This window comes from Pyrus communis, chromosome 16 (genome assembly GCF_963583255.1).
Source record: "Pyrus communis chromosome 16, drPyrComm1.1, whole genome shotgun sequence".
In the NCBI taxonomy this organism is placed as follows: domain Eukaryota; kingdom Viridiplantae; phylum Streptophyta; class Magnoliopsida; order Rosales; family Rosaceae; genus Pyrus; species Pyrus communis.
In genome coordinates, this window is record NC_084818.1 from 2,469,840 (window position 1) to 2,488,045 (window position 18,206).

Sequence of the window (18,206 nt, forward strand, 5' to 3'; positions counted from 1 at the left end):
GAAGTTCCGATGGAATCCGAAGCCAATGAGTTCTCAAAAAGCCTCGTGTTATATAGAGGTGGGCATGTACATATAAGGCACATCACTCCTCTCCGTTGGTCGATGTGAGATGTTACAAAAAATGGTTGCAAGTTAAAAATAAAAATATATGATACAAAGTTTAGTCATAAATATAAATATATTAAAAATAGTGTTATTCAAACATTTATTTTTACCTCCCACACACCCTTGTTAATTGTGGCCATTGATCTTCTTTATATCATTCAATAAAGGTCAAAAACTAAGAGGGGTGTGTGTGATTGGTAAAAATGAGCGTATGGATGTCATTATCCAATACATCAAATGTAATGTTCCTACACTAAATGAATCTATTTGAAAATGGTTAAGTAGGTTTGAATTAAGGAAAACTAATGAAAAGGGCTTGAAAACTTTAAGTTTTAACGATAAGGACAAAATAAATGATAAAGTGAATAGTATCATGATTGACTTTTTGGTGTAAAAATGTGATTTTTCGTTAAAGTGAACAGTATCGGAAACTTTTCGTTAAAGTTCCATTTTAATTATAAAATTTAAATATGTTGACATGTAAATATTGTATTATTAAAATAATGACGTGGATAAAAGCCAAAGGAAAATGAATAAGTTATCAATCAATAAAATACAAAAATGAAGGTGAGAGCCTAATTTCTTCATAATATATATTTGACTGAATTCGTAGGGAGTAAGAGGAAGAAAGAAATAAGAATAGGAGGAGGAGGAGAGAGATCAGATGGCGTTAAAGGTACCGGCGGTTGCATTCACGTCTGTGGTACACACGCTCGGAATTGCAGCCTTAGTCTTGGTGTTGGTTTGGACCATTCATTTCAGAGGAGGTTTGGCATGGGAAGCTACCAACAAGAACCTCATCTTCAACGTACGTCTCTCTCTCTCTCTCTCTCTCTCTACATTTCTGGGTTTTCTTAGGTGTAGAAACAACTTATTTTGTATTTTCTATATATGTGCCTTAATTTGACTGTATAGTTATGCATCTTCTCGATTAATATACTTGTTTTTTTAGCGCCAATGACAGTTTAGTCATTATACTAATTGAGTTTAGTGGCATTGTAGGACATGATCAAAGTGCAGCTCTTTCTAACATGCCGGTCTTAACGCAGGCTGGCTATTTTGTTAACTAGTAAGCTAGGGTTGCCTTTTGCTTAATTGTGGGTGAAACTAATGATGCATCATGCATGGACCGCTTAAACCCCTTCTAATTTTCTGATTGTCTGTAGAAACAGTTAAGTACCTTTCACAAGTTCACTTACCATTTTTACCAAAAATATGGTATGCCTACATTCAAGATAGTGTGATTTTTCTAATATGATTATCTTTTCAACGTGCTAATAACAGTTTTTTGTTTTAACGATTATGATAATTGGAATTAAAAAAAAATTCATAAGAAAAACTATTTTACCATGGGGTTATTAGGGTAAAATCAAATCATGGGAACACGTATGGCATCTAGCTTCCATAAAAATGGTTGGTACTTGGAATTAATGGTATAGAAATTAATAAAGGGAGTGGAAGGAGTAGCGGGCAATAAAGGGAGTGGAAGAAGTAGTAGGCACGGGTGGAGGGGAGTGCATGTGGACATTCACATACTTATCCAAGTTTGGTGTGATATGGAGCCAACCATTTCAGTTTAAGCCTCAAAACCGCACTGAATTAAACCGTGAAAAAATTCAGTTTCAATTTTGTTGAGAATGAGTCCCACATTGATGGGAAGAGAGATCTTGCATGAACTTATAAATAAGTTGGGCTACTCCCCATATTGCCAATTGGTTTTATGGTAGAATCTCAACTTCTTCAAATTTCACTTCTAAACCACACCAAACCAAACCTACCCATTGTATTAGATCATAGTACCAAGTGACATAAAAAAGGGCATGTTAGGTACTTTCTGACGCAAACTTTTAGGTTATAACACCTTGTACCATGAATTTTTCTTTAACAATTTACCTGTTCATTTGGTGATGTGCACTTAAAATTGGATCATGGGAATTATAATGTTCAAACATCATTGGTGATATTTCATTTGTGTTATCATACACCTGCTCTTATGTTGTCATTCTAAATTCGTAATATTTTTTTTTTCTTTCTGGTACAGCTCCATCCTGTTCTCATGTTACTTGGCTTAATTATCTTGGGAGGAGAAGGTAATTAAAACTAGTTTGTGATTTTTGCAAAATATTTTCGCACTTGCAGTATATTGAGTTTTTCACTTGGTCTGACTGTCGAACCTTGATTCGTAAAACCAAACATTGCAGCCCTTGTTAGTTACAAATCACTGCCTTTCAATAAAAAGATGAAGAAAGTGATACACTTGGTTCTTCATGCTCTCGCATTGGCTCTTGGGATCATTGGTATTTATCTTGCGTTCAAGAACCACAATGAGAGTGGAATTGCCAATATGTACAGTTCGCACGCCTGGATTGGAATTGGGGTGATTGTTCTCTATGGAATTCAGGTATTCTCTAACACCAACTATGACGCTTGCTTTCGACAATTTTCCACGCTGGTGCAAGTGGTTTTATCGTTAACGTACGCATGTCAATCTTATTGAACTATATACATGAATCAACAACTAATAGTCACTCACATACATGCGCAAACAATTCTTGTGAAACTGGCTATTTAGGGGTTATTATTTATACTTTTAATTTTTCTATTTTCCTCTAAATTTGGACATATCGATCTGAATGGGTAGTGGATATATGGGTTCGTGACCTTCTTCTTCCCTGGAGGGAGTCCTACACTGAGGAGGGAGTCTATTCCATGGCATGTGGCGTTTGGAATCATCGTGTACGTACTGGCTGTCGGCGATGCTTCATTAGGGTTCTTAGAGAAGCTCACATTCCTCGAGAGATCGGGACTCGATAAATTTGGGACCGAGGCCTTTCTCGTCAACTTCACCACCGTCATCACAGTATTGTTCGGAGTCTTTGTTATACTCTCGGTAATTTCTGAAGCTCCACCTCCCGAAGAAGATTACTACAGCTATTCTTCTATTCGATGATACAAGGACTGAAGCTGTGAAGCATGCATGGCAGCATGGGGTTTCTATAATTTTATGTATACATAATAAGACATGCATGTGACCACTTTTATCCATAACTATTGGCATGCCCCTCTATTTATTTCTATTAATTAATTGGGAGAGGGTGTAATTTATATGGAAATAATTATAAGATTTCGAGTGTTGTATTTTATTTCTCGATCATAAGCATTATTAGGGCTGATTCGGATCGGGATCCCGAACCGAAACCCTCAGCCCGAATCTCAAACCAAAACATTTTGGGATGAGATTTTATATCCCAAAACCAAACCAAAACTGTTCACTTCCCGAAATTCAGGATTCCCAAAACTGTTTCGGGATTTTCGAGTCACTTTGGGATTGGGCCTTGAAGCCCAAAATGTTGGGCTTTTTAAACTTTTTACAATTTTAAGCTCTTTAAACAATAAGCCCACCCATTTTTCAGGAAACGCCAAAAAAAAAAAAAAAAAAAAAAGTTAACAATTGCAGGCTTACAGCCCACCTGTTTCACAATCAGATAAATTCAAATCAATCAAAGTTTACAATCTCATTTCGTAATTTCAATTTTCATACCTAGCAAGCAACAACTAACAAGTTAAGCTTAAGTTCACAATTGTCAATCAAACTAGTTAATTAAAAGTGCATGCAACCAAAACGAAATAAGTTAAGTTTTACAATCCAAACTTCCGAACGAATTTAGATTAAGTTACAAACCAAAAGCAAAACATATTGGCCACTTGAATCACAATATATTAGTTGTAAATTCCATAGCTAAATGCCACTTCACATTGCTATGTCTGTGACTATTTTCCCACCCTAATCCGAAACCCCCCACACCCACCCACCCTAAACGATCTAAACTGCTTTGAGCAACTGCTACTAGCTATAGGCTTGCAGAAATCAGGAAGGAAAATACATGGCTAATGGGACCAAAAGAAGAACAATACCTGATGGGGTGACATGTATCTTCCTTCTGGTGGAGGTGGGATCCCAAGTCTCTCCAGCTGGTCATACGGGATTGGGCGCCTGGTTACCAAGATAAATAAAAGGTAAAGAGTCGGTACATCTAATTCACTGCAAGTTTACGGAATATATTACATAATTAAAAAGGTTAGGGATACAGGGGAGCTCGAAATGGTTTTTCTCGTCCTCCAAAACGAAGCTGTCCAGATTCCTTCTTACCACAGAAACCACCTCCTGGTAAAACAATCAAATTACATGAACTAGACCTTTATAGGCATTGCAAACTGAAGGTAGAACAATGGTGAGCTTCCTGCAAACAAGCAACTAATCTAAGCACATCATAGACACGTTATGATTTATGCAGATCATAATTTCACATTCGAGCACCTTATATGAAAATAAATGCAGATACAAATTCGTGCACCCCACCCACCCTAATCTTAATCTGAATGAACCCACAAATTCGTGCACCCATCCTAATTCGAAACCCACAGTCCTCAAATCCTCACACATTCGACAAAATACTCAGAAATCAAGTTAATTAACATGAAATTTGACCCTAAACGCTAAAGAACAAAAACCCTGTGAACATCAGAAACCTTACCTGGATTTTGGGACTCGATTGGTCTCGGATTGGCCTCTTCCTGCGTCTTTGGCCTCTTCCTGCGTCTCTGTGTGTGTGGCCGGCTGGATGAGCGCCGTTGAAGTGGACGGAGGATGGGAGCAGCGGCGTGACTCGATGGAGGAGCGGCATGACTCGAATCGATAGAGAAGCGAGCAGCGGGAGCACGAGCAGTGTTTGGGAGATTGAGTGAGAGTAAGCGACAGAGAGAGCTTGTGAGGATAACAAATGACTTAACTCAATGGACGCTTGGATTACATTTTAAAACCAATTCAACGGTTCAAGTAATTTCTAATTATAAATTAAAAATAAATAATATATATATATATATATATATATATATATATATGTTTCAGTTCGGGATTACCGAACGCTTTCAAAGCTGTGGTCGAATTCCAAACCAAAACTTTCAAAACGGGTTAGGGATTTTCAGGAAAAAATTTCACCCCTAAGCATTATACACCACATTGTGCTGTAAATGAAACCAATAAGGAGTTTTAATTTGTTGGGTGGATTATGGAAAACCAACGACAATATATATATTTGGTGCCAAGATTGCTCACAATTTTCTCAATCAAGCAACAAGAAGGCAACTAATTCCATCGATCTAGTGTATAGGGTAAAGTATAAAATATTAACCACTTCGACTCATCAAGGGAATCGGAATGGCTCGAGGTATATATGTATTCATTTCAAAAATCCTTTAAATAATTTTCTTTTGCTTTCTTAAATTTCTTATATATAGTTTTCAAGATGCATGGTTTTTTTTTTTTTTTTTTCGGAAACAAATTCAATCACGAATATTGGACAAGTGATGTTATTTGAGTGCACAAAATTGGCTTATGCTTTCTAATATAAGTGTGGTCCACGTATACAATGACAAGGCTTATCTGTATTAAACTGTGTCAACAAATATATCAATTTTGTGTGTTCATCAATTATATCATTTTTTTGGTTTGAAAGGACACCCCAAACTTTAATTGGAAGAAGAAAAATGGACAATAAAATGGCACTAACTTGTAGTGCAAAAGCATAATAATGGGCTAAAATTAATCACAAAAATTTGCAAACTTTCGTATGAAGTAGGAAAAGTGCCACACTAAGATATGTACTTATTGACGGCCTTTGGTGTCCTTTTCACTTGAAAAAACGCATTCGATATGATACACAAAATGTTAAATCTATATATAAAACACCAAACGATTTATAATATATGTTGGACATATATGCTAATCTGTTTACACACACACACACACACACACACATATATATAATATGTACATATATAGATTGATATTATCCAATAAATTGTGAAGAAGATGATGATTGTTCAGTACAAAAGGCTAATTAATTAAGTAAATTTACTTCTTCAGTTTGGATTTTTCTTCTTCTGCAGAACTTTTACAAAAGAAGGAGGAAGATACTCTATCCTTCATAAAAACATGGGAGGAGAAACAGAAAACAAATGTCGATAACAAGTACGGACTAGCTCTCTCTCTGCTTATTCATTTCTCATCTAATTAATCTGGATTAGGTCAAACTATACTTGCATATGATTATACATAACTATTTCATATAATATTTATTAGGTTGCTGAACTACTTCGTAACACTACCGGTGATGAATAGAGCTAACAAAAGGCTGGCCATCAATGAGGAGAGAAAGAACGCAGATCAAACAGACCTCGAGGCCCAAGAGAAGAAGATTAAGGTAATTTTTGTATTTATTTAGTTAGGTCCTGTTTGAAAGTATAATTCTAGGAAGACCGTAATTACATACAAAGATAAGCATATGAGATGTGTTTCTCTGTAAAAATAGTTAGCAAAGCACTTTCAAACGCGTCCTTAGATTTTCTTTTCTTAGTTAATCACTAATCATGTTTAATTATGAGCTTGTGCATGCATGATGAGCAGACAAAAGTTGAGAAACAAAGGGAAGTGGAAAAGCTAAAGAACAAAGAAGCTCGCTTGGCGAAAATCATAGAAGACAGTAAGGTTAGAATTGAAGCAAAACGCAGTAAAGGACACTTCAATGTCGAAAAAAAGGCTGACAAATTTCACAGCACCAATATTATATATGCCAACCAAGTGTTTTGGCATGTGCGTGGACAAATAAAAATTTCACGTTTTCTCTTCCTCTACGTGTATGTTTATTTTTACTGGTTGATTAGCAAGTCAAAAATTACAAATAAATTGAGATGTGCTTGGAGATAATGCATACGGGGATTCACCTGAGAAGTTGAGTATGTGATTATACAAATAATTGCACTATTTTAGTATTTTAAATGACATTTGTCTGTTTTTAATCAATCTAATCGGTTTTCCATAAACTAATACAACCCATGGGATTAAGCTACACATGTATTCAGTCAGACAGCACACGACTACGACATGTATATGGTCATACGTACAGACTACGTAGATGGGATGGACTTTTGTTTCAAGTGGGACAAGTGTATGTTTCTGATGTCGACACGTCAACACAATGGTCGGAAGGGGGTCCACAACGTGGCACTGTGGCAGTTGGTTCTTTAACGTTTTCCAACTGCAAACAGGACTTCGCTTTCTTGCTTGCCGAGTTGTACGTGTTCTTGGAACTGAAAATTTTCGTGGTAAAAAGCCTAAACAAAAGGGAACAAAGCGTACTGATAAAAAAAAAAGGGAAAAGAATAAGAAGCGGTTTGGAGTTAAATTGGTTTATTACTTTCACTTTTGAACACGAGATTTCGAGTTTAATTTTTTCTGCTTAAACGTGTACATATAAAACGTATAAACTCGTAATTTGACTTTATTTCTAGCCTAAATAAAAAAGCTCAACCTAAAACACGATATGTAGTCATATCATCTTGTTGCATAGAAGTTCTTCTTGATTTGTTGGGATCAAATCCATGTTTATCATTTTCAATACTTGTCAATACAACTGTAAGGATGTGCCCTGGGCCAACCTCTGTGGTCCTTTGGCCTTTTGCCATACCTTACAAGTTATAAGTAAACTACTAACCACAATGTGAAGATCGTATTTGATCAAAATTGAAATCTCTACACGAGAGACTGAGAAAGTTATTGGACGAAAGTACTTTCTCTAACACTCACAACTAAATTAAGAAAAAAATATATTAAAAGCTTTCTATATGTATATTCTTCTTGACGCTATATATAAAAATGATATTTCTAGATAAAAAATAGTTAATAAAAGAAATGAAAGGAACAAAAAGTAGTCTTTGACGCAAGTAGTCATTTATTACAGTGATGAAAAAAAAATGTTATCGCATTTCGGTGTGAGTTCATACTCTATCATCTTTCTAGTCTAACAACTAATCACTAAGCTATTGTCTTTTTAAAAATAAAAATGTTGTCTTTGATGAACATGAAAGGAAATTTAAGAAGGTTACAGTATATGGCGTTTAAACGGGGGTGGATGGAAAGTAAATTGATAGGGAATGGTAGCAAATCACTTTTACATCGTGGCCCACCAAGATTCCTTCGCCAATGATATCAAATCACCATAGAATCATCGATCATCTCTTGTTATTCTTTTGCTCGTACAAAAAAGAATTCCCCTATTAATTATGATGTTGTTAAATTTGTCTCTTATATATATGGAACCAAAGTACTCCTTTGGAACAATCAATTAAGGTCCCTAATAATAATCAATTAAAATCAAAATCAATTTCAAAGGAAAACCTTTCAATCGGTTGGTTTTGTAGAAAACAAGTAAAGAGTTGGAGCCTCAACTTGAATTCGAATTTTTATATATGCATAATTTTGTTTTAGCATACCGTTTGATTCATGAGTCAAAAATACGTTAATCGTTACGGTATTAGAACTGTCCGAGAAGTGGAATTAATCTGTCATCCATATGTAGTGAAATACGTCATATATAAAAACAAAATCCCACAAAATAAAGTACATTAACTTTAATTACCAAGGCAAAGCAATTATTAGTACTTAATCTAGATACGTTGTCAAGGTCTTTGTGCAAATATGGAAATTCATCATTATATTGAATGAATTCAAACGGAAAATATCTCAAAAAAATAGTTACTAATTGCTTCCATTTTTGGACCATTCTAAATCTTGATTTCCCCATGCTTACGATGGCCTACTTTAAAATAAGTAATTAGATAACTCAAAATCAAGAATGAGATCAACTAAGGGAGTAGTTAATCCGATTTCCATTTATTATTTTTTATATTTTCAAGTTACCCGAATTCTCTAATTTTTTTCTATTATTTATAAGTAAACATTCACGCGAGTATACTATATGTGTGGATGAACATGGAAGAGTGACAGAGGGAAGAGATTTTTGTGTGCTAGATACATGATCCGATACACCAAGTGTATTAATATAATTGGTTAAAAACTTGACAAACAAATTTTTAACTAATTGTATTATGATACTTAATGTACCAAGCCGTGCTATCGGCACATTAAAAAATTTCTAGAAAGTGACAATCAATCCGTCTTCTTACTCCAAAGTATGCCAACTCATAATACGCCACTTGTACCTACCATCCAGCTAAGGTTGTATGAGCTAATACGCTTTGAAATAGCAGTTACCTTAATCCAACTATACCACCTATACAATCCCAACCATAAACTATACCACCTATACAATCCCAAACATCTCTCTCTCTGTTGCTTGTTTAATCTTCTCACTCTAACACTACAGTAACTTCCCCTTGAAAACTTTGAGGCTTTTTCCACTCCCAAACCAACTCTAGCAACAAAATCAACATGGCAGAGGCAGAGGAACCCAAGAAGCTAGAGCCCGAGTCACCCTCAGATCCTCCACCTGCTCCGACTCCGGCTCCTGTGGAGGAAGAGAAGCCGGTTGTGGAAGCTCCAAAAGATCCTGAGTCCCACAAGGACAAATCTGAAATTCCACCACCACCTCCTGAAGACAAGGCTGAGCCTGATGAGTCCAAAGCTCTTGCTACTGTTGAGAGTATATTTCTCTCTCCTCTCTCTCTCTGAATCTTTTCCACTTTATTATGTTCTTTTGTTGTTTTTTTAAAGTTGATAACTTTATCTGTTTGGTTGGTGAGAAAAATAAAATCTCAGACCATCAATTCTTTTTCCCACGAAAAGGAATTAATCTGATTTTCTCGATGACTTAGGATTGCTTGTCTGACATATATGCATGTAATTGATCGTAATTTTGTGGTTTTATTTATAATTATTAATTTGATTCTGTCCTGCTTCTAGTTCTTGGCTTCTTGCTTGGCTTTCTCTTATTGTTCTGAGTTTATTTCCATCTCCCAAAATTTTGCCCTGTATTTTTGTTGTAAATATCTTCAACCTGGTCAGAATTATATTTCATATTCAGGAGTTTGATTAGATTCCAACATCTAATTGCTATGTCGTGAATTTTTTGTCACTATGTTGTCGATATTTAATATTTAATGAGTTCAGCAATTGGAATTTGATTTTTAACCAATTTCTCTTGATAATTTCAACTGCTGTTCTGGCTGTGTTAACTTAGCTACAAAATTACAGAATTTAACTTATAAAAACTAAAAACGAAATGTTCATCAAACGGTCTCTTAAAAATCTCAAGGTAAGAAATCTCCCTACTTCCATTAGATGGACCAATTTACCATTGCTTTTACTTGTTATATTGTATTCTTTGCATATCAAGTTTTGAATGATTCATTTTTTTTCTTCTCCCACAGAGCCTTCTGAACCTGCTGCAGAAGAGAAAAGCAAGGAGGATTCCGTCGATCGCGGTGAGTGTTTTGGGGTTGATCATGAGGTCCTTTGATTCCAGCTTGTTTGTACACATTATAATCAACTAGGTTAAACTTATCCGCATATTATCATTTTCTTGTTCAGATGTTGTGCTAGCAAGAGTTGCAACAGAAAAAAAGCTGTCACTTATCAGAGCATGGGAAGAAAGTGAAAAATCAAAGGCAGAGAATAAGTAAGGGCTTTCTTCAGTGTTGAGCCTAATTGAGTAATCATCATGTTTGATGTGTCATTTCTTGGCAAGACGACATTCTACTCTAAATTACAATAATTCATGGGGAGGGGGATTCGGAGTTGGGGCAAGGGGTTAGGCACACTGCCCTGTTTACTGACCTAACCCACGTCTGCATGGTGTTTTTTATATATGTTGAATATTCGATAAAGAATCTAGTTTTCTGATATGATTTGATATACTGAACTGAAAGTGCATGTGTTCGCTAACAGAGCTCACAAGAAACTATCTGCCATCGGTTCATGGGAAAACACCAAGAAGGCAACTGTGGAGGCCGAGCTGAAAAAGATCGAGGTAACAATTCATGCATTTCTTCCTAAAACTTTAACCTTGTGCTTGAATTCTGATACGAAAAGCTCTGGTGTTTTACACTCTGTTTGTTTCCAATTCTGACATTTTCACTTTGTGCATGAGCAGGAACAATTGGAGAAGAAGAAGGCCGAGTATGTGGAACAGATGAAGAACAAGATAGCTTTAATACACAAGGCCGCCGAAGAAAAGAGGGCGGCGATTGAAGCTAAGCGCGGGGAAGATCTTCTCAAGGCGGAGGAAACTGCTGCGAAGTACCGTGCTACGGGGTATGCTCCTAAGAAACTTCTTGGTTGCCTTTCTGGCTGAACTTAATGTTCGGGCCCGATGGATAAACATTTGATGATTTGTATATTTGGTTTATTTGGAGTACATTTGTTTATTTAGATTTGTTTGTTTCTTCACATAATGGGGTCATTGTTAGTTACTGTGTGTGTTTGTGTTTGTGTATATACCCTAAATTTGGAGAAAAATAAACTTAATTTATTTTGTAAAAGATCAATTTTGTGTTTCTATGTATCTGCTAAATGATCAAGCACCTTTAGCAAAAGCTTTGAGAATTAGAGAGAGTGTGTGATAGGCTTGTGATACTACCACTGTCGCATTGTATGTATGAGATAATAAAGGGCGACCCTAAGCCAACAAGGCTTCTAGCTTTGTGGGTGGGTTTGGGGTTTTGTTTGTGGTGGTGGGGGGAGAACATCTATTATACGCAATCTTACCCTATGTATAATATAGCAACATGAATTTTAGCTTTGAATTTGCACTGTCACGTATTTTAATTAAAGATACTACTACAGTGACATCTCAATTGGAGTGGGATATAGCAGTGGCGGTTTTCTAATGATTAAGGGTGATTGATAAGTATAATAATGAAAAGGCATTCTGAAAAAAAAAATTGATTATTAGTATTTCATATATTTGAGAATCATGAATGTTCAAATGTGGAATCTTGATGACCATTATTGTTTGTGATACGAATGTAACTTCAAATTCTTCCTTTCCATGGAAAAAGGAAGGAGAGGAAACATTGCTTGACAAAGATTGAGAGCAATAGGGGAAAGGAAAAGAATAGTTCCATGGCTTCCAAATCCATTACCCCACGGAATAACTTGATGTCCAAGTTATTTCTTTCATTTGCCTTACCCTCTCATCCCTCTATAAATAAAGCTCCTCAACTTCCTTCCCCTAAATGGTAGATATGGTCAAGCTTACAATTGTTGGAAGGGTAAGTGATAGCCTTTGTCTTGCCAAAGGACCGTCTTATATGAACGAAGAGCGCGAAAACTCTTCATTTTACAAGCAACAAGGAGAGTTCATATTCAAAGAAATCTCCAGAGGAGCCTTGCCTCCTTCCAGGATGACCATTCGTGTCGATCATCACTGCTTCAAGTATCCCTTTTCTTCTTTCCTTCTCTGTTTTTCAATTTGCATTCTTTTTCCCTTTTTGAATAGAAATCCTGAAAAAATAAAGGTAAATGAACTGTACATGCTTTGCGAAATCTCACCATCATAAACAGGTTGTGATGTTTACATGATTTTTACTCAATCTTTGCTGTAATGAAGTTACTTGGTGGAGAAGGGAATCGCCTTCATCACGTTGTGCGAATCTTCATATCCAAGAAAACTAGCTTTCTGTTACCTGCAAGAATTGCAGAAGGAATTTGACAAGTTTGACAGTAGCCTTATTGACAAAATCATAAGACCGTACTCCTTTGTCAAATTCGGTAATTTTCATCACCCGCTGCTAAAATTTGATACTGATTGCGCTCTAATAATTATTAATTAGAAGATTGAACAAATAATAATTTTGGTCATAACCACCCCAAATTTTAAGTCCTACAGATGGTGTAATTGGGAGTATTAGAAAGCAATACATCGATACAAGAACACAGGTTAATCTGTCTAAGCTTGATGCTAACCGGAAACAAGATTTAGACATTGCAACTGAAAATCTTTCAGAAATCATAGAGAGATGGAGACATTCAGGTAACATCTCTTTCATCTTTTGTTACCTTCATCGCTAAGGCATGCATGAACGCCATCCGCTTCCCTCTTTTGTTCTAAAATCTTAAAATTACAGATCTATTGGAAAGGCCATCGACCCCTCCTCCTCCTCCTCCTGAAGCTATTTCATCCATCTGGTGTTCATCGCTCCTCGAGGTACATTTACTCGAAACTCATACTTAATGGAAAGATAATGTACTAAACCAATTAATTTCTTTGCATCTTTGATCCAATGCTAATTTTTCTGAACAGGTTATTGCATTGAAATGGACACCAATTACATTGATCATTGCTGTTGCCACTGTTATTCTCTGGGTCACCATAATCCATGCAGATGAAAATTTCATGATTTTAAACTAATTGGGGTATCGGGAACGGGTGAAGAAACCTCCAATTCATCGTGTTGGGTTGCACCGATTTATTTCTTCAATCTCATTCACGAAGGTTAATGTTATTGTTGCCAAGATATACCAGTTTAGAGGAAGAAAATAATCAAATTATGCACATTGTTCAATTAATTTCATGTCTTGAAACAAATAATCAAAAGATGTAAAATTCAAATAAATTTACAGGTTATTCTCTCACTGTTTGCCTTTGGAAATTAAATTTTTGACCCCTTATTTATAAAAATACATTGCATCATTCTGCAAGTTGAAATCACTGTACAAATCACCTGCTGATACAAAATCAACAAACCCTGGTCCTGAAATCTGTTCCTCGAACTTAAACTGGGAATTGATCATCTCCAAACCCAAACCATGATGATGGCTTATTCCATGATGAAAACCACTGCCAAATATTCCCTCATCGTTCAACACAAAATCATGTCCTAGAGCATGATCTGCTTGCAGATTATTTGAAGTAGTACTATGATCAAATTCTTCCTTCAAAACCCCGGGATCACTGATGTTGTTTGCGAAGCTCCCACCATGAACCTGGTCTAAGGAGAGCCACTCAGCAAACAAAATCTTTGGTAAAGGGCTTCTTTGACAGCTCTGATCTTTGGACAAGTCATCGAGCTGTGAAACTAATGGCGGTGATTTTTGCACTGATTCGTGACTCGAATTAAAACATGTTGTGGGCTTTTGGGGAGATAGTGAACACTCTAAGATTTCTGAGCTTGAAGTACTTGTGTACTGGGATTTGGTTTGACCTTCCATTTCCTCAGCTTTGGCCACTTTCTTCTTCAAATATGAATGCCAGTAGTTTTTTATCTCGTTGTCTGTCCTTCCAGGCAAATGCTGTGCGATTTGAGACCACCTGAGATCATTGAAAAATATGGATTAATCACCTATGGCATTGACCCTGATGTGTAGCTCTGCTCGCCTAATCCTCTACTGCTTGCCCTCAATAATATTAAGGTTGAATAAAAACTAGAACCACTTGAACAAATGAAAATAATATCATTTTTAATAAAAATAAAAGATGGGATTCTCTTACTTGTTGCCAAACATACGATGAAGGGTCAAGATTGTCTCCTCCTCTTGTTTGCTAAATGTCCCTCTCTTTAACCCTGGCCTTAAATAATTTATCCACCTTAATCTGCAGCTTTTTCCATTCCTCTGCAAACCTGCGTTCAATAGAATCATAGATTATTGTTTATGAATAGAGTCATGTTAAATGTCCCACATCGGTGGGGATAAAGTCCCACAATGAGTTTAAATAGAATTACCCTATTCTCAGAGTTTGATAATATATCTCAGAGTTTACCCCAAAAATAAATGAATAAATTAATTCTTAAAACCTCTCTTAACTGAGGTCATTTTCACTTGTCATTGTAAAATTTACATTAAGAAATAATAATAGGTTTTTTCCCTCTTTACTAGGAGCCGGACTCGAAATCGGTCCACGAGAATGTGGACATATTGCCTAACTGACCTAACATACATTTGTCAATTAACAACAACCAAACGACTATAAATTCTTGATCATAGTATTCATCTAAATTTCCTCTTGTCATTTTGTCCCAATCAATCTCAAACATTATACTAATATGCCAACAAAAGAGTACTCATTTGGGCTATATATAAGTACTTCAATGAAATATAGCTCTGAGGCATTCATAAACGACTAATACCAGGCTGAGTTGATCATTTAGGGGTGTGGCTGCAAAACAAAATGGGAAATGCAAAACTCACCGGTGTTTATGGGAACGGTGCTCCAGCAGCCGTGGCCGTTTTTGAGGATGTAGCTTCGAAGCATTAGGTCTTCTTCGGGTGACCACAATCCCTTTCTATACTTTGCCTTCGGCTTATCTGATGGCTTGCAGCCCATTTTTCTACAAAGAAGAAACTTGCAGCTTGTAAATATGTTATGAATTGTGAGAGAAACAGAAAAAACTGGGAAGGTAGGCTGCAGAGCAATGAATGAACAGCTGACCTCAATTTTGCTCTGGTACTTAAAGCAGTGATTAGTTCGAAGTCTGCTATTTAAAATGAATTAACAAAGCATGAGCCATTTTTTTTTATTTCAATAATAATTAGAAAATTGTATATTTTATGCTTATTATTGTACGTTCATATTCGACCATGAGCCATTTTTTTTATTTTTTTATTTCAATACTAATTAAAAATTTTATATTTTATGCTTAGTATTGTACGTTCATATCCGACCATGAGGTCATATGAAGCTTCAAGGGTTTTAAGAAGTCGTTAGTTGCTGCCTAAGAATACAATTTGCAAACCTAACCCTATGTAAATAACTTCTAAATAACTAAGAACGACCTGATTGGATAGAGTTGCAGAGATTGATTCAAAGTCGGTTTTTGGGTTTTGACTGAAGTTGGTAAAACACGAAAATTTTTAGCTTTTCTTGGTAGTACATTCTTTTATAAGAATAGGTTAGAATACAGATTTTCTAGTGTTGTTTTACTCGTTAAAACTAAGTCGATGGATTCGTGTAGCCACCCTTGCATCTTATGATTTATGAGAGCTCTCTGTGTTGCATATCATCTCTACTACTTAATAAAACATTCATTGTCAACCAAAATTTTATGAAATTACCAGTTTAATTCTCAAACAGAACATGAATAAGAAACATGAGGCAGAAATGTAATTTCACACAACCAAATTTTGCTGTTTTTTTTTCTTCAAAGTCTCACCTATATGTCATCCTAACATATCTCTAATTAAAATAAAAAAAATAAAATAAAAGCTTCCCACACTCATATTCTCTATCACTCTCTTCCTCTCTCCTTTTATTTCAAAAATAAAAGTAAAAAATTTTCTCACACACTTTGTGTGTACCCATATGCTAGTATGATTTATGAGAGCTCTCTGTGTTGAAGTTAAAAACACACAAGAAAACGACCAACATGCTTGATGTCATATAATGCTCGAGTCACCCTTATTAAAGCCATAAACAATGTTCACTACTCTCTTCCAAAACGTCACTTGTGATGAGATCATGACCCAGTTGACTCCCAAAAGTGTTTCTCAAAACATTTTTCTTCAATGAATGAAGAATACAAAGAAAAGCTACGAAATTAAGGAGATTTTATATTTTTATTTTTTTATAAAATTATATATTTACATTAAGAGGTGGGGAATAAATTGATTACGAATTCACCATTTATGAGACTTAAACCAACCTCGTACTTACAAATGAAGAAGAATATTACTAAACCGTAATACTAAACAATAAGATGCTTTGTTAAAGCATAGAATGCATTGATTTCATAAAAAATAAGTATAAAGAGTCTACAAATCTTCTAGATTGATATAAATGACAAAGTTCTGTCATGAAGTTAATTACTTTGATTAATAAATTGATAACAGCTCTACTGGTAAAATTGTTTATGTGTTTATATTATTAGGCAAGCTTAATGATTCTATTGGGGGAACTAGTTGACATGCATTTCTCTAAATCATTATCATTGTGTATTATTTTAACCACCTCTGTGTTCTCTCTAACCCACCGACAATTTTTTTCCCCTTTAAAAGGTGGTTTGTTAAATGGGTTCGTTTTGGTTATATTTTATTTTGAAAAATGTTAAGGAGACTATGTCAAAAGTAAGATTTTTTGTAGACTCTTTGTTACCACATGTTTTTGGCATAATGTTTTATAATGTTAATACATGGTTGACATTAAACTGTGAGATGTTAGAGAGTTCATAAAGTGTCTCACTTGGAGTGAGTCTCTTTAACATTTCTCTTTATGCTAAGAAAACTTTCTCAAAAGTGTGACTCTTCATAGACTCTCCGTCACCTCATATTTTTGACACAATTCATGTGCAAACATTATAAAACATTGTGTAACATGAGGTGGCGAAAAATTCATAAAGTCTTAATTTGAGAGAGTCGATCCCCTTAGCATTTCTCTTTAATTAATCACAAATCGATTCCTTTGGAAGATTGAAACCTCATCGAGTGGAACTGGCTACATAAAGAAATGCAAAGGGGAGAAATGGACAACGGATACAAAGATCCAAGGCCAGACAGGATTAGATCTGTTGGATTATTCGATAATATCCTTTTGTCCAAATTGTGATCATCAACCAATGAATTGATCACGTGAAAATAAAAAGAAAAACAACAAGCAATTATTCAACTTGTGACAGGCTAACAATAATACATTCGATAACGTAAGAAGCAAGGGAATCAAATTGAAAAAGACGCTGAAGAACAACAATCATTGTTCTCAACTTGTGATTAAGTTCAATTCACTTTGTTAAGGACAAAAATACATAATAATTGTGTGTGTATTTAAATAAAATAGTTTACATTTAAAAAGTGATGGGAAATTAGGAAGATCGTTTTGTTATAAAAAAAATAAAATAAATGCGCATGGCTCTATTTCCTTGGAGATACACAATAAGAAAATAATATTGTTCTGCCAACCGCAGCTCCCCCATTTGTCAATCGTTATTCTACTTATCGTACAAAGATTTTTAATTATAATTCTTCGGGTTGAAAAAAATGGAGAATCATATAATATATATATATATTTTTTTTTTTGGTATAGTAGAATAATATTATTAATAGTACGAGTTGTTTTATATTTAAGGAATTGGATCCTCTTCTGAGCTCAGGATATGGATTCTTCTAAGCAGTCAATCTGGACCGTTGAAATTTGATCCAACGGCTCTAAATAGGGGACCTCTTTAAAAGTTATAATAATTGTAGCCGTTAGATCAAGTTTGAACGGCCTGAATGGGTTGCTTATGAGGATCCCATACATCCTAAGTTTAGGAGAGAAACCAGTTTCCTATATTTAAAGGTCTCTCTCCTGTGTCGGTATCTCTAGCCACTGACC

At 35.3% G+C, this 18,206-nt stretch overlaps 4 protein-coding genes across 4 annotated transcripts; 3 read left to right on the top strand and 1 right to left on the bottom strand.

Annotated features, from left to right (window-relative positions):
* The first annotated feature begins 707 nt into the window (after positions 1-707).
* LOC137720871 (transmembrane ascorbate ferrireductase 1-like) lies at positions 708-3,248 on the top strand. Its single transcript, XM_068459982.1, has 4 exons — positions 708-913; positions 2,147-2,195; positions 2,307-2,506; positions 2,747-3,248. Exons 1-4 carry the CDS (start codon positions 770-772, stop codon positions 3,053-3,055), a joined length of 702 nt encoding a protein of 233 aa, XP_068316083.1. The 5' UTR covers positions 708-769; the 3' UTR covers positions 3,056-3,248.
* A 6,033-nt stretch (positions 3,249-9,281) lies between these two features.
* Positions 9,282-11,461, top strand: LOC137720916 (remorin-like). Its single transcript, XM_068460037.1, has 5 exons — positions 9,282-9,605; positions 10,333-10,386; positions 10,493-10,580; positions 10,850-10,931; positions 11,055-11,461. The coding sequence occupies exons 1-5, from the start codon at positions 9,395-9,397 to the stop codon at positions 11,253-11,255; spliced, it is 636 nt and encodes a 211-aa protein (XP_068316138.1). The 5' UTR covers positions 9,282-9,394; the 3' UTR covers positions 11,256-11,461.
* A 677-nt stretch (positions 11,462-12,138) lies between these two features.
* On the top strand, positions 12,139-13,449 carry LOC137719599 (25.3 kDa vesicle transport protein SEC22-1-like). Its single transcript, XM_068458634.1, has 5 exons — positions 12,139-12,338; positions 12,513-12,673; positions 12,792-12,935; positions 13,030-13,109; positions 13,206-13,449. Exons 1-5 carry the CDS (start codon positions 12,139-12,141, stop codon positions 13,311-13,313), a joined length of 693 nt encoding a protein of 230 aa, XP_068314735.1. The 3' UTR covers positions 13,314-13,449.
* Positions 13,450-13,570: 121 nt separating this feature from the next.
* Positions 13,571-15,227, bottom strand: LOC137719626 (MYB-like transcription factor EOBII). The gene is made up of 3 exons (XM_068458667.1): positions 15,092-15,227; positions 14,394-14,523; positions 13,571-14,213 (listed from the first exon to the last, which is right to left on the bottom strand). The coding sequence occupies exons 1-3, from the start codon at positions 15,225-15,227 to the stop codon at positions 13,571-13,573; spliced, it is 909 nt and encodes a 302-aa protein (XP_068314768.1).
* Positions 15,228-18,206: the final 2,979 nt, after the last annotated feature.